This window comes from Neomonachus schauinslandi, chromosome 7 (genome assembly GCF_002201575.2).
Source record: "Neomonachus schauinslandi chromosome 7, ASM220157v2, whole genome shotgun sequence".
Taxonomy (NCBI): Eukaryota; Metazoa; Chordata; class Mammalia; order Carnivora; family Phocidae; genus Neomonachus; species Neomonachus schauinslandi.
Window position 1 is genome coordinate 105,898,357 of NC_058409.1, and position 15,036 is coordinate 105,913,392.

Here is a 15,036-nt window from a genome sequence, read left to right on the forward strand (position 1 = left end):
CCATGAACTTGTCTAGGTCCCTTGTAGATGACAAGCCCTATGAAGGCAGGGGCTGTTTTCTGTATTTAGCACAGAAACACACATAGTAACATAGTAAAACACATAGTAAGCCCCCAAATCAATTAAGCTGGGACCCAGAACAAAAAGAAATGGTTGAAATCATTATAGTTGAAACTGACAAAAAGAAAGATAATATGGTTAAATAAAAGGCAGTATGCACCCTGTGTTTACTCATTGGTATTCCAGGCTAAGGGCTAAGCTAAAAGAAAAAAAAAAAGAGGCTGATCTGTTAATAAGGAGAGTGGCTTTAAAGAATACATATGTGCAGGGTAATATGCTAATCCTCCATAGGAAGAGAGGATTTTTCCACGAATTAAAAAGGAATCGAAGTAGCTGGAAGAGATTATCACAATTATGTCTGCCTTGCAGAGTGTTTTACCCACCTCCACCCAAACACAACACACAAACACACTCATGCACACCCATAAAACAATCTGATGAGAAAATGGAAAATGGTCCATGTATTCATGTCTCAGGGCTGCCATAAAAAAGCACCACCAACTAGGTGGCTTAAACTAACAGAAATTTATTGTTCCACTATTCTGGAGGGTACAAGTTCAAAATCAAGGTGCTGGCAGAGCCATGCTCCCTCCAAAGTCTCTGGAGGATGCATCCATGCCTCTTCCAGCTGCTGGTGGTCCCAGGCGTTCCTGGGTTTATGGCAGCATCACTCTGGTCTCTGCCTCAGTCTCCCCACGGTCCTGTCCTTCTCTGTGTTTCCCCTCTCGTAAGGACCCCAGTCAGTCACATGGGATTAAGGGCCCACCCTACTAATTATATCTGCAATGACCCTATTTCCACATAAGGTCACATTCTGAGGTATAGGGGTTAGGACGGCAACATATCTTTTTAGGGGACATGATTCAACCCATAATATTCCATTCATCCATTTAATGGTAGATGTGGTCCTGAGAGAAGGACCTCACCAACCCCGAGGTCACATTAAAAACAACTAAAGGCATTTGCTCCAGCGGGAAGAGACTAGAACATGGGTCAGCAAACCCCAACGTGCCAAATCCAGTCTGGGCCTGTTTTTGCAAATAAAGTTTTATTGGAACACAGCATAGTCGTTCATTAATGTATTGTCTCTCGCTGCTTTCACACTAGAACCAGAGAGTTGAGAAGTTGCCGCAGAGACCATATGGCCCACAGAGCCTAACATATTCTCTGGACTAAAACAATACATAACATACACTGGCCAAGTTTGGAGATGGACCTTCTAGAAACAGGAGGAAGCCCAGGCCCACATGGCAGCTCTCTGGGATCTCTTCTCTCCAGCTGGAACCTCACCCAATGGGCTGTCCTACTGGGAAAGCTCCTTCAACATTACTTTCCTCTGCCTAGAGAAATGGCAAAACATAGCGCTATAACATTCATGCCACTAAAGCTAGACAACAAATTCTATAAGCATTTCCAAGAGACAGATATTAATTCTAACTGGAAAGATCAGAGAAGACTTTCTGGGAAAGGAAAGATTTGAGAGGAGTCTGAAAAGGATAGTGGGCACTCAAGAAATCCTCTAAGCCTCCCTGAGCCACGGCAGATTGCCTAAGACTCTGCTGAGCTAAGAGAGTGAGTTCCCTCTTGCTGAAGGTGTTCAAGCCAAAGATGGCTGACCTCTTGGCAGGGATGAGGTTGGGGGAGATGACGCAAGATGAAAGATAGCCCCTTGGAACTGTGGATTCTTCAGTCTCATGTCTTACCGCTTGCTGAGCTAGACACACACAGCACAGAGACAGCAGGGGATGGAGGGCAGGAGGGAGAGACAGACGCACACAGAGAGCGGAGAGGGTTGAGGACAGGAGAGCGGTGGAAGAGGCATACTCACACCCGAAGTCAGAGAGTCCGTATGAACCACACAGAGAGGAAAGCCATCCCAGCTTCTTTCCCCCTTAACTGCTGCAGAGAAAGAAAGAGCAAAAGCCTGACAACTAGGGTTAAAACTAATCAAGTGTCCCTTCAATACCTCTGGCTTGGCACCTGGCAGCCTTCTTAACGTGCCCCTTTGTTCCCTGGCCAGGCCTCCCACTGCCAGGGGAGGGGAAGGGCAGCAGCCCAGCCAGGATCCGAGCTGGGGAGGGAGGCACACTCCACACATACCGGGCGGACTCCTCAGGGAAAGCCTGGCGCTCCAGAACAGAGAAACCCCAGCAGGAAAGAGAACAGAGCAGACAGCAATGTGTGACAACTGCCCAGAGTGAGGGGCACAGGCAAGTCCGAAAGCTGACGAGTCCCTCTTATGTGTACTCTGCTGACACGCCAGGAACACATTATCCCCACTTCACATAGGAGGAAACGGAGGCTGAGAGGTTCCATGACTTGCTACAGTGTCAGTAAAGCATGGTAGTTAAGAGCACAGGGTTGAGAGTCAGAAATCTGAGTCAGAGTCCCACCACTTGTCTCCCCTCCAGGCCTGGGAAGCTACTTAAGCTTCCCGAGCTTAAGCCTTCCCATCTGCGAAATGACCACAGTAAGAGCACATACTATGCTGAAGACACGAGAAGGGCCCAGTGCACGGCATGCACCAAGAACTCAATAAATTAATGATCGTTATTGTCACCGCTGTGGAGCCAAGGCTCAAAGAGAGCAAACTCTCAGCCCAGGACCGGCGCCACACCCCACGCCCTACTGCCACACCAGCAGCCACCTGGAACCTCTAAAGGAAGGTTCCTGAAGCAGGTAGAGGGGAGGGGACATGCAGCCACTCCTGCTCCTGGCAAAGGGTCCTGTTCTCACAGACACAGGTGGCTGTGTTCAGCTGAACTGCCTCACCCAGTTAGCTCAGAGCCCTCACACAGGCCCTCTCTTTTCCAGAAATGCCCCCAGATGCCTTTGGGGCCCCCTCAGACAAGGGAATGTGGCATGTGCCATTCCCACTGGAAAGCTGTCTTTCCTCTCCTTGTAGATTCCCAACACTCCAGCAGTAACAGGAACGCACGTTCTGGGGTTTCCTGACATGCGAGGAAGCCCAGGGCAGAAAACAAAGTGGACTCTGTGCTCACATCATTTCTAACAAACCTACAGCAGCCCCTGACACAGCTGGGGCAAACTTTATTAGACAGGGTAGACCTCAAATTCAGAATACCTAAAAACACAGAGAAACAAGGTAGATGGTTCTTGGGCTTAGGTAGAGCTGGAATATAAATCATCTGCATATAAACGTAACTGACTTTGTTCAAGAGCCTAAGGTTTATATGTTTATATTTCCAGGTAACTATCTCCCCCCCACCCCGAAAAGTACATTAGGCAAGAGTCAAAAAGGACCAGCCTCAATTTACTGGCTCTGTGACTAGTCACGTCACTTAGGCCCTTTGAATCTCAGTTTTCTATTCTGTAAAGTGGGGTCATAAGCCCTGTTGTGCCTCCACCATGACAGAAAGAGAACAAATTAGACAAAGGTTGTAAAGGAGGGCTCCCAAACTCACAAGTCTCCAGAGGCCAGGCTGGTTATGTGAGAGGGTGAAGAACCGAGGTCTGAGCTGATGCCTGTCCAGAGCAGGCAACTGCCACCTAGATCCAGACACTTTCCGTGATACAGGAACCTGGGCTCAGCAGCAAGACTTTCATATTTTTTCTCATAAGCCAGAAGTGAGAATTTTTTTAAATATGAAATATCCCAATGTTCAAGTACTGACAACTTTCTAACTAACACTTAAAAATAAAGACACCCTCGGGGCACCTGGCTGGCTCTGTCGGTTAAGCGTCTGACTCTTGGTTTCCACTCAGCTCACCATCTCAGGGTCATAAGATCGAGCCCCGTTTCGGGCTCTGTGCTCAGTGTGGAGTCTGCTTGAGATTCTTTCCCTTCCTTCTCCCTCCCCCTCTGCTCCTCCCCCTGCTCTCCCATGCTCTCTTTCTCTCTCTCAAATAAATAAATAAAATCTTAAAAAAATTTTTTTAAATAAAGATGTCCATCCATCTATGGGCCAACACTGGGTGAGCCACATGAGCCACATGGGCTACTTCTGGCCAAAGGCCACCAGTCTGAAATCTCCATTAAAGCATACATGTAAGGTTTAAAAAAAAAACAAAAAACAGTACAAAGGTTGATGAAGTTCTCTGAGGGAGAGTCATTAAGGTCTATTGTCAATAGAAAGATCAGGAATCCTATTACAGATCCCGACGCCCCCAAAATACAATCACCAACTTTTCCCTAGTTAGGTGCCAGATTTAGAAACTTATTATTTCACAAATAGATACGCATATACATTTTTTAACCACCAGCACCTGACTCCCGATCAATACTCAGGAGGAACCATGCAAAAATAACCGTGTTCAGTTGAGCACATACAATGTGCTTCAGCAGCAGGAAGTAATTCTCACACACATTCCCCCACCAGATGTTTCCAACCTGTTCCCTTTAAGAAAAATTAAGAAACCCCCCTCCTCCAGAAGTCGCCTCCAGCACCCTCTGCTTCCCAGCCGGCCTCTGGGAGGAAGCTGACATCTGGAATCACGGGGGAGATGCGTACACACACACAACTCCAGTTAACTGGGCTCCTGGGAGGCTGCCTGAGGGAGCACGTGTGGTCTCCTCATGTCCTGGGGAAAAGGTAAAGGGAGATTCCCCCAAGGTCATAGGGCCAGTAGGTGGCAAGGCGGCAGAAGGAAGCCTCAGGCTGGGAGACACCTGGGCTGGAATCCTGTTTCCATCACTTCCTAGCTGTGTGGCCCTGTATATGTCACCGAACCCCTCTGCACCTCAGCTTTCTCCTTAGTGTAATCCTCATGACACTGTGAAGCAGTGACCACTGAGCTCATTTTAGGATAAGGCTGGAGCTGAAGTCCGGAGTGGGACACAGAGCGAGCGAGCAAGTGCCAGTGCTGGGCCGGGAAACAGAGGAGCTTGTCCCCACTCCCACACTCCCTCCAGCTCAAGGGAGAGGTGCGTAGGCCTTCCTAATGTCACACCTTCCCAGGGAGGCCCTGGTTGAGTACCCCCCCCACCCCCCACTTACAGCCACCTCCTCCTTGCCCCCATGGCAGGAGGGCAGAGCACCCATCCCGGAAGGGCGACAGGCCACAGGCATCAGGGGAAAACACAACTTGAGATACGCCAGAGAGTCCTCGTGGCCCCTGGTAGAGGAATTTTCAAAGTGCACCACCCACCCCAGATCCCGCTTCTGCACCACTGGCACCTGATAGGGTGCCAAGAATAACAGGCACCACAGAGCCCTCTGGGAGCACTGCTTGCCAACCTGGCAAATAGACACAGTCCTCAGGAATACAAGTTCAAAGGCAGTCCCAGAGCGCTCCTGGGGAGTATGGAGTGGGCCCCTGGGGAAGGTGAGGTCAGCCTCCCAGGGATGCTGACAAGTTGAGGATGTGGGTAGAGAGGCGAGAGTTCCTGGATGGACTCTCAAAAGAGTGTGTTAAACACACGGATCCTTGGCCCACCCCACCTAGGAAGTGATGGAAACACGCGGATCCTTGGCCCACCCACACACCCACCTCCTTGAGCCCTGGAGTCCTTGAAGAACCATTCTTCAAGGCTAAGCTTCCTGCACTCGACCAGCAGTTACTGAGTACCAGCCATATCATCCACTCACTTGCTTCCTCAGTCATTCAGCAAATACTTTGGGCAAACAAGAGTGGGCGACTGAGACAGAGGTTAGTCCCTGCCTTCAGGAGCTGATACTCCGGACAGATCAAATTAAAACAATTACACTGCATGATACATTTATATAAGGGGCTTTGGGTCCCTGTAGGAGAGAGCATAACCACAGGCTGCCCCTACACGGGTGAGTGAGGCTCAGGGGCCAGGTGGCAGGGAAGGAGGTGTGAGAGGCAAGGGAGCAGAGCGGGTACAGGCTGAGAGACATGCAACAGCCCAACAGGTGCAAGGAGCGAGCAGCAGGAAGAAGCACAAGGCCATGCCTTCCTGGAAGGTCCTCTGATCTAAGAGGGCAGATGATAAGATCAGGGCTCAGGGGAACTAAGACCAGTGAGCAACTCCTGCGGGCTAGAGTAACCAAAAAAGACTTCTTGGGGGCAGCAGCGCCTGGGTGGCTCAGTCGTTAAGTGTCAGCCTTCGGCTCAGGTCATGATCCCAGGGTCCTGGGATCGAGCCCCACATCAGGCTCCCTGCTCAGTGGGAAGCCTGCTTCTCCCTCTCCCACTCCCCCTGCTTGTGTTCTGTCTCTCGCTGTGTCTCTCTCTGTCAAATGAATAAATAAAATTAAAAAAAAAAAAGACTTCTTGGGGACACCTGCATGGCTCAGTTGGTTAAGCATCTGACTCTTTTTGTTTTTTTTGTAATTTTTTTTAATTAACATATAATGTACTATTTGTTTCAGGGGCATAGGTATGTGATTCTTAGTCTTACACAATTCACAGTGCTCACTATAGTACATACCCTCCCCAATGTCACCCCCCCCACCCTCCCATCTCCCTCCACTCCAGCAACCCTCAGTTTGTTTCCTGAGATTAAGAGTCTCTTATGGTTTGTCTCCCTCTCTGGTTTCGTCTTGTTTCATTTTTCCCTCCCTTCCCCTATGATTCTGTCTTGTTTCTTAAAATCCTCATACCAGTGAGATCGTATGATACTTGTCTTTCTCTGATTGACTTATTTCGCTTAGCATAATACCCTCTAGTTCCATCCATTTCATTGCAAATGGAAGATTTCATTTTTTGATGGCTGCATAATATTCCATTATGTGTGTATATATATACACACACACACACCACATCTTCTTTATTCATCTGTTGATGGACATCTAGGCTCTTTCCATAGTTTGGCTATTGTGGACATTGCTGCTATAAACATTGGGGTGCATGTGCCCCTTCGGATCACTACATTTGTATCTTTGGGGTAAATACCCAGTAGTGCAATTGCTGGGTCATAAGGTAGCTCTATTTTCAACTTTTTGAGGAACCTCCATACTGTTTTCCAGAGTGGCTGCACCAGCTTGCATTCCCACCAACAGTATAGGAGGGTTCCCCTTTCTCCGCATCCTTGACAACATCTGTCGTTTCCTGACTTGTTAATTTTAGCCATTCTGACTGGTGTGAGGTGATATCTCATTGAGGTTTTGATCTGTATTTCCTTGATGCTGAGTGATGTTGAGCACTTTTTCATGTGTCTGTTGGCCATTTGGATGTCTTCTTGGCAGAAATGTCTGCTCACGTCTTCTGCCCATTTCTTGATTAGTTGTTCTCTGGGTGTTGAGTTTGATAAGTTCTTTATAGATTTTGGATACTAGCCCTTTATCTGATATGTCATTTGCAAATATATTCTCCCATTCTGTTGGTTGTCTTTTGGTTTTGTTGACTGTTTCCTTTGCTGTGCAAAAGCTTTTTATCTTGATGAAGTCCCAATAGTTCATTTTTGCCCTTGCTTCCCTTGCCATTGACGATGTTTCTAGGAAGAATTTACTGCGGCTGAGGTCGAAGCATCCGACTCTTGATTTCAGCTTGGGTCGTGATCTCAGGGTCATGAGATCCAGCCCCACACAGGGTGTGGAACCTGCTTAGGATTCTCTCGCTCCCTCTCCCCCTGCCCCCCTCTTGTATGCATGCTCTCTCTAAAAACAAACAAACAAAAAACTTCCTGGAGGCAGCAAAGAATACTTCCTAGAAGGATGCAGAGGACCTGGATTCTTTCCTAGGGTAGGATGTGGGAAGGTTCCCTCAATAATTGCTTCAGATTCCAAAGAGTCAGGGAGTGGGGTACACAGGGTACAGACACACCTTCCTTCCCACGCCCAATCATCAGCGAGGCTGGCCCTGCTCCACTGCTGAATGCTGTGTCATGAGGCCAACCACCTATCCTCAGACTGCTTAGCTTCCAACAACAATTCATTCAACCACCGAAAGAAACCCCCAATATACAGAACACTGTTTCCGGTTTCCAGACCAAGAAATCCAGGCACAGAGGTCAAGTGACTTGCCCAAGGCTCGGGATCTGAATCAAGCCGTGTAGCTCCAAAACTAGAGCCCTACATATTGCCCCACAGCATCTCGATCTAGGAGGACGGGAGAGTCCCTTTGCCAATGGGGCTTCAGTGGGGGTTGGGCGAGGGTTCCTCTTCAAGGTCACACCACCACCAACTGACCTCGTGGGTTCCTCCTCGGCCGCGGAAGAGGTTCAGTCTTAGGACAATGGTCCCATCTGCTCAGACGTCAGGGCTCCCCTAGCAGCCTCGTAGGAACGGATGGAAGGGCAGGGTGGGAAACAGGTCCTTTATCCTGCTTAGGCACTGGGTCAGAGGCTCAAATACCACAGGCTCAAATACCAGCTCTACAACCAGGGGCTGCGTATCCTCAGCCAGTACCCGCACCTCTGTGAGCCCTGGTTCCATTCATTCCTGCCTGTTTATAACTGGAAGTTTTAACAAGATGTACAGGTAAAGGGCTTCTTAGTCCAATGCCTAGCAGAGTAAGTGCCAAATACATGGTAGCTGCTATGATGATGATTATTAACCTCGTCATTCTCCCTGTCATCTGTATTATCATCATTACCCTTATTAGTGTCATTTAATGCTGTGGCTTTTATCATCCAAGCAAACAGAAGAAAATCTAGCATCTGAAGCTCAGAATTCTCTCAAAACCAAAGGGAAGGAAAACATCGGCCTGCTTTTTCCTTCCTTCTCCTATCTATACTCAGCAGAGGGCAGCAAACAGGAACCATCCAAAGATAAGAGAGAGAGAAGAGAGACACATGGAGAGAAAGCTACACACTCATAAATACACACCCACCCACCACAGCAAGCTGAATTGTTTAGCTTCCTCTAGCTTCCAAAGTATGAACACTCCGCCTCCTCCAGCTAAGAGGGCCAGGCAGAAAAAAAGTCGAAGCTGAAGAGACAGAAGTTCTTTTTCAGCTTGAAATTTTCAATGAACTGGCTTTCAATGTGTGCGTGTGCGCGCGGGCAGGGCACGCAGTGACTCTCAGGACGTCTGGGAGGGGGAGGAAGGCAGCAGCAGAACTCACAGGCAAGAATAAAGACAGCTTCCACCCGCGCTTCATCCCAGCCCTCTACTCCACGCTGGGAAGCGTCCACAGCTTTCCTCAGGAGGACAGTGAGGCTCCCAGAGTGAAGCATCCCAGCCAAGGGAGGGCAGAGCTGCGATGAGAACACAAACCTCCAGACTGAAGGTTCAGTGATCGACACTGAGTCCAGGATGGCCGAGAGGTTTTACCTCGGGGCCCAAGCCTGACTCCCCTCAGTAGTGACTGCTTGGGACACTGTATCAGAAAGGTTCTGGAATGGACACTTGTTGTCTTCATCCCTAGATTGCTTTTCCCCTCCTCTCCACGGAAGCACTCGGATTTTTCTCTGGGAACTGTTCTTCCTACAATTCTGATGGCCCGAGCCTAACCCTAGCTCCAGGGTGGGTTAAGTCAATCAGCATAGCTCATGCTTTTGACAAGTGTGAATGGTTCAGAGAGCATATTAGATCTAAATTGGGCTGATAATACCTAAAGAGATCTTGCGAGCACTTAGAGGAAAAAAAGTTTCCTCTCCCTTCTAGAGAAGGTACCAGAGGAGACAGACTCTCTCCTCCAGGATCTGGGTATGGATATGAGGTCGGAAAGAGCTACAACCACTTTTTGCTACCACAAGGGCTCGGTCTAGAGCATGAACCTCTGGATCAGACCATACGTGAGGCCACTGCAATTACAGGAGCTAATATATCCCCTTACTCATTTCAGCCCATTCTGTTACTTACAAGTGACAGAGAATCTGAAGTGGCTCTTCAGCTCGCACTAGCTCCATCTGCCACAGAGAGCAGTAATAATGCCACATGTGATACATCCATTTAATTTCTCAATTTCCCAGCCGGATCCCTTTGCCACCTTAAAATCTAATTCATTTTACTTGCTTTAACACTATAAAAACTCGGCAAGAAATGTATAAAAATGGATCTGCAAAAAAGCCAGGTAAATTCCAGCCAATAACTGGTCAATAAGTACCAGCCTGCAAAACTGGGAGTGATGATCTTGACTCATGTAGAGAAGGATCAAATATCAGGATGTGGAGGGAAAAAGTATTCGTGGTGAAATAGAGCAAGAATGTGGAGAAGAACTGGGTTCTGATCTGCACTCCCCACTCTGAGAATGGATTCCCCCCTCTCCTGAGCCTCAATTTCCACACCTACACAACAAGGCAGGCAGACTAGATGACTTCTGGAGCTCCGATACATCTTGATCATTTAGCAAACACGTTCTGACCATCTTCCAAGGGCCAAGCCTTATGCTATGTGCTGGAAGAGGATGCAGTTCCTCCTTCAAGACATTTCTGGAAGGGGAGGCCACGATGCACTCATTGGCCACAGGAACTCAGGCAGGTATAGGGTACCTCCTTTCCCCACTGCACTGGGCAGGAGGACAGTGGTTCTCTGAGAAGCAAGACTCTTACTTCAGTCTTCCTGGGAGCTTGGATACATAGATGGGATGCAGAGGGTCAGATACATACAAAATACAGAACCCACTGCAAACACCATCATGAGCGATTAGCTGTCACAGGACACACTGTGGGCCGCCAGTTTACCTCGGGGTGTTTTTCAGTGATGGGATCCCGATGTTATCTCTGTGTAAGAGTCGACTGTGGACAAGGTACAATTAGCAAGCTAGACGGTTATCTCTGAAATGGGTCTTTGCGTTTTCATTCCTGATTCCATTGTTTGTTATCATGTCACTGGCGCCAACAGATTAAAGACTGAACATCCTCAGAGTATAAACACGTCCCTAAGTAGCAGTGGCTTCATCACAACCTAGGTACGGGGAGGCCTGTTTTAACATACTTCTACTGTTTGCACCTTTGCAATACATGCTTCCAAACAAACTCACAGAACCCCAGGAAGTTAAAGTTGGAAACACCCTAACAAAGGATCTATTCCCTATGTCGCAAATAAATTTCAATGCCATTAACTCCACTTGAGTAGCAACCAAGTCTGGGCTTAGTGGGAAAGAAACTGATGAGCAATGTCTGCCTGGCCAGGGGAGGGGAGCACCATTACGATACACATTTACCTTTCCTCTCCTGAATATAAACCTTCACTTCACAGTTCAAAGATCCAAGGCCCAAAGAGGTTAAACCCCTTTCCTAAGGTCCCACAGGGAGTTCAGGGGCAGGAGAGAGAACTAGAACCCCAGCCTCTGTTCCCAGGCCTTCCTCATCTGGGGCTCCTGAGGAGACTACACACCTAGGATGAGAGGGGGAATGCCGAGAGCCAGATTTGCTCAGGTAAACCAACAACCCAGCCCCGGTGGCATCAGATTTCAGCTGGGCCTGCAGACAGACAAGAGATTAGCAGGGTAATGGGTCCCAGCCCCTCTGTGGAAAATTAAAGAAATCATTCCAAGGCTACATTTCTATGGTACTTAACTTTCTGATGGGTAAGGCTCTGCCACCAGGAAGACTAAAAAGGGGCGGGGTGAGGGGGGAGGTATTGATTTCTGGATGTTCTAAGAATAAAGTTCAGCTCTGACACAATGAGAAAAACTCTTGATACTTGAAAATTAAAGTCACTGGTATTCTATTATCCTACCAATTTCTATTCCACAGTCGCTATTATCCAGTGAAGTCATTTCTCACAAGAGATTATGGCTCTGAAATGGGGAGGGACTGCATCACGTTTCCTAACATGGGTTTTGACAGCTAGTCCCCAGGTCTGGAATAGGAAACAGACTGCAGGATTAAATCAAGATATTAAACAGACTGGGGCTAGGAATGAGAGGGACCCCTAAATTAAAATGAAGGTGGCTCTAATTGAATTTAAATTTAAATTTAAATAAATAAATAAATAAAAATTTAAAAAATGAGGATGGCTTCAGGACTGGCTTTTCTGGCTCAGTCTCACAACTGTTGGAGAAGCCAGCTGTCTGACCAGATGAATATTGAAATCCTAAAAGCATTATGTGTCGTTTATAAATCAGCTGCCCTACCCAGCTCCAGAGGTATACCTACGATGAGCTAGCATGACAGTTCTATAGACTTACTTTCTAGCAGATGATAAATGCTCTTAACTTGAAACTCTATTCTTCAATCCAGTGGATAAGTTAAGGAGTTAAAGGACTGCTCTAACTGGGTATGTTAACCCTGGAACCCATGAGGAATCTATTTTGCATTTGGATAAAGTCCTTTCAGACTTCCCTCCAGAGCCTCTGCAGTTATTTCTACCAGAAAGATCAACGAGGTGCCCTGGGATAATTCTCAACAATTACAAGAGTGACAAGCTGAGCTCCGAACTGGTCAGCCCTGTCGAAAGAAGCCCTGCGTGCTCAAGAGGCCAGATTTCCCAGATAGCAGGCTGACTGACAGGTTCCGCGCACGTTCCAGCGCCCTGGGATGAGGAACAGAACACCATGGCTCTGAGAAGTCAGCCTCCACCCTCAAGGCCAGCTGACATTCAGACAAGGGACTGGGGGCCAAGCCCAGGGCTATGCATCTGCAGGAGAGTGACACAAAAAGTGGCTGTGTGGAAATTTGGCAGAGTATTCCTGAAAGGCAGCAGATGAATGCTGAATCCTACAGCATCTAGCAGAGCTTATCATTGGGGAAACAGCTCCCTTCTGCTACTCCCAGAAAGCAAAGGGAGTTTCTTTAAAGCAAGGATAATCCATCAGTACCCCCCGTACCCACCACCACACCCCTTCATGTCTTCCTCCTCCTCCTCATGATATTCCAGAGCAAAAGTAATGAACAAGAACCAGACGTTCCCAAATGAGCCTGTCTGTCCTTTCCAGTTAAGGGCTCTGAGCAGTGCCCAGTTGTTGCTCCCCTCTCTCTTCGCCCAAAAGGCTGCCTTACTCCATCAATTCCCTCTTGCACAAGTGAGTAATTTACTTTGAAAGCTCAGGCCAAACTGGCAGTTAACCTTGACCTTCTCTCTACACATCTGGGTCTATAGAAAATGAAAATCAGGACGTCTCTGGCATCCACAGCAAATGAAATACGAGGGCTTTCTTCAGGCTGAGGCAGAATGTCAGGAGCTATTTTAGAACTGGCTACAGCTATTCTAAAGGAGAGTTAGTGCTCAGGCAGGACAGTCCCCACCTTGACGTGGGGCTGTGTCCAGCACGGAGCCCCCACAGCTAGGGATGCTACAAGGGACCCCAGCCCTCAGGAAAGAAAGAAGTGGCCATTGTACTTCTCACTGATTCACTGATGGTATCATAATGCTGGACCCGGACCAATAACCACATTTTATGGATGGAGAAAGGGAGGCTCAGAGAGGGAGATAAGAGGTGATCAAGGACACACACAGCAAGTTAACAGTAGTGCTGAGGACAGAACCCTGGCCTCCTGCCCCTGCTACTGACATAGGGTGAGAACAGAAGAAAAATCTCATGAAGGAAAAACTCATACGGATACAGAATTTACAGGAAAGAGGTCTAATATGGCTGTCAGCGTTTGAACCAGGGGTTTAGTGAAGGCGTTGAGGGAGCTTAATTTCCAAACAATAAGATCTACCAAAAAGATCACCGAGGCCCTCCAGGACAGTTTGCAACAATTACCAGTGACAGGCTGTACTCATATTGGGTCATCCCTGTGGCAAGCAGCCCTCCATGCTCAAGATGCCAGACTGCCCAGGCAGCAGCCTGATACCAGGAAGAGAGAGAAAAACATCAACCTCAAAAGTCAGCTTCTTCCCTCATCCTGCCAACAATCAGTTAAGTTTGACCCCGAGAGACAAATTATCCACTTCCCATGGGGCCAGGGAAATCCTATAAGAAAACCTGAAATGTCCCACTGTGTGAAACAGTTCAAGCATGTATACACTCACTCGCACCTACTGAGCCAGGAGCTGGGAAGGCAGGAGTGCTCTGACAGAGCTTCTGCTATCAGTCTATATGTACGTGTGACACAACACACACACACACACACATGTGGGTGAGTTCAGAAGACGCAGGAACAATTAAGATCCTAGTCTTGGCTGCAAGAAACAATACATCTAATCAAATTGGACAAGTTCAAAAGGGATCATGGGTACTCTACGAAGGGACAGGGAAGGCACCTGATGTTCCATCGTCAGGGCACACTGTGCACAAATAGCCTTTGGGAAATTTTGGTGGGTCCCTCCACCAGAACTCACACTTTGACCCCAGAAGGTCAAAGGCAGGAGGTCCCTCAAGAACCAGGAGCTTCCTCCCTCCCCCAGGACCTGAAGCTCCCAGCAGAGCATGATCTTTGCATCCTCCAAGGAACCCACAGATCTGGGAAAGAGGGAGGGTGAGGAGGGGGGAGGGTGAGCAAACGGGGAGAGGAGGGGGGAGGGTAAGCAAATGGGGAGAGGAGGGAGGCCTGGTGTCCCACTGGGCAGATGAGAAAACAGGAAAGGGGCTGACCTAAGTAGGGTACACTGGGATCAGCAGGTGGGGGTGAAAGCAGAAAAGACCTGGCCACTAAATAAAAGGACCGCCAGCTCTTGCAGAAGGAATCACCCTGAGATATAGGAATGCAGACTGGACCCTCCAAAAGCAAGAGATGCTGGGAGGTAGGGGGATATCAGACATGGACAGAAAGGATGGTAATCTAAGGTAAGAAACAGATCTTCCAGACTGACCAACAGGAGTCTGTTTCTAGTTCTGATTCGGCCTCTGGCTGACGTGGCGGTCCTGGACAAGTTCCTGTCCTTCTCTGAGCCTCAATGTTCCCAATCCCCAAAATGGGAAGAACCGAAGGGTCTCCGGCTCTGACACTGAGGAGGCAGAAACGGAAAGGTGGAGGAAGAAACCGAAGGTTCCAAGTGAATACGGGGAGAGAGTGTTCCCACCCCCACAGCAACTGGGGGACTCACCAGTCCGGCCGCCGGGACCACCGCCGCCCCCGATCCCCCGGGGGTGCCGTCGGGCTGCCGCTCACGGTACAGCGCCCAGAGCCCCACGTTGGGCAGAAGGACCAGGGCCGCCAGCACCAGCGCCACCGCCTGAAGAAGCCGCTTCTCCTTCCGCCTCATCGGGGCCGGTCAGCCCCGCAGCGCCCCGCCGCGCCCCGCCGGCCCCGCCGCGCGGCCCCCGGCTCCGCGCGT

General features: G+C 48.8%; 1 protein-coding gene across 1 annotated transcript in view; it reads right to left on the bottom strand.

Annotated features, from left to right (window-relative positions):
- GALNT10 (polypeptide N-acetylgalactosaminyltransferase 10) overlaps nucleotides 1-14,964 on the bottom strand; it is a 218,534-nt gene extending 203,570 nt beyond the window's left edge. Inside the window, exon 1 of the mRNA XM_021697273.1 lies at nucleotides 14,806-14,964. Coding sequence (XP_021552948.1) covers nucleotides 14,806-14,964 — 159 coding nt within the window. The remainder of the gene's footprint in view (nucleotides 1-14,805) is intronic.
- Between the last annotated feature and the right edge of the window lie 72 nt (nucleotides 14,965-15,036).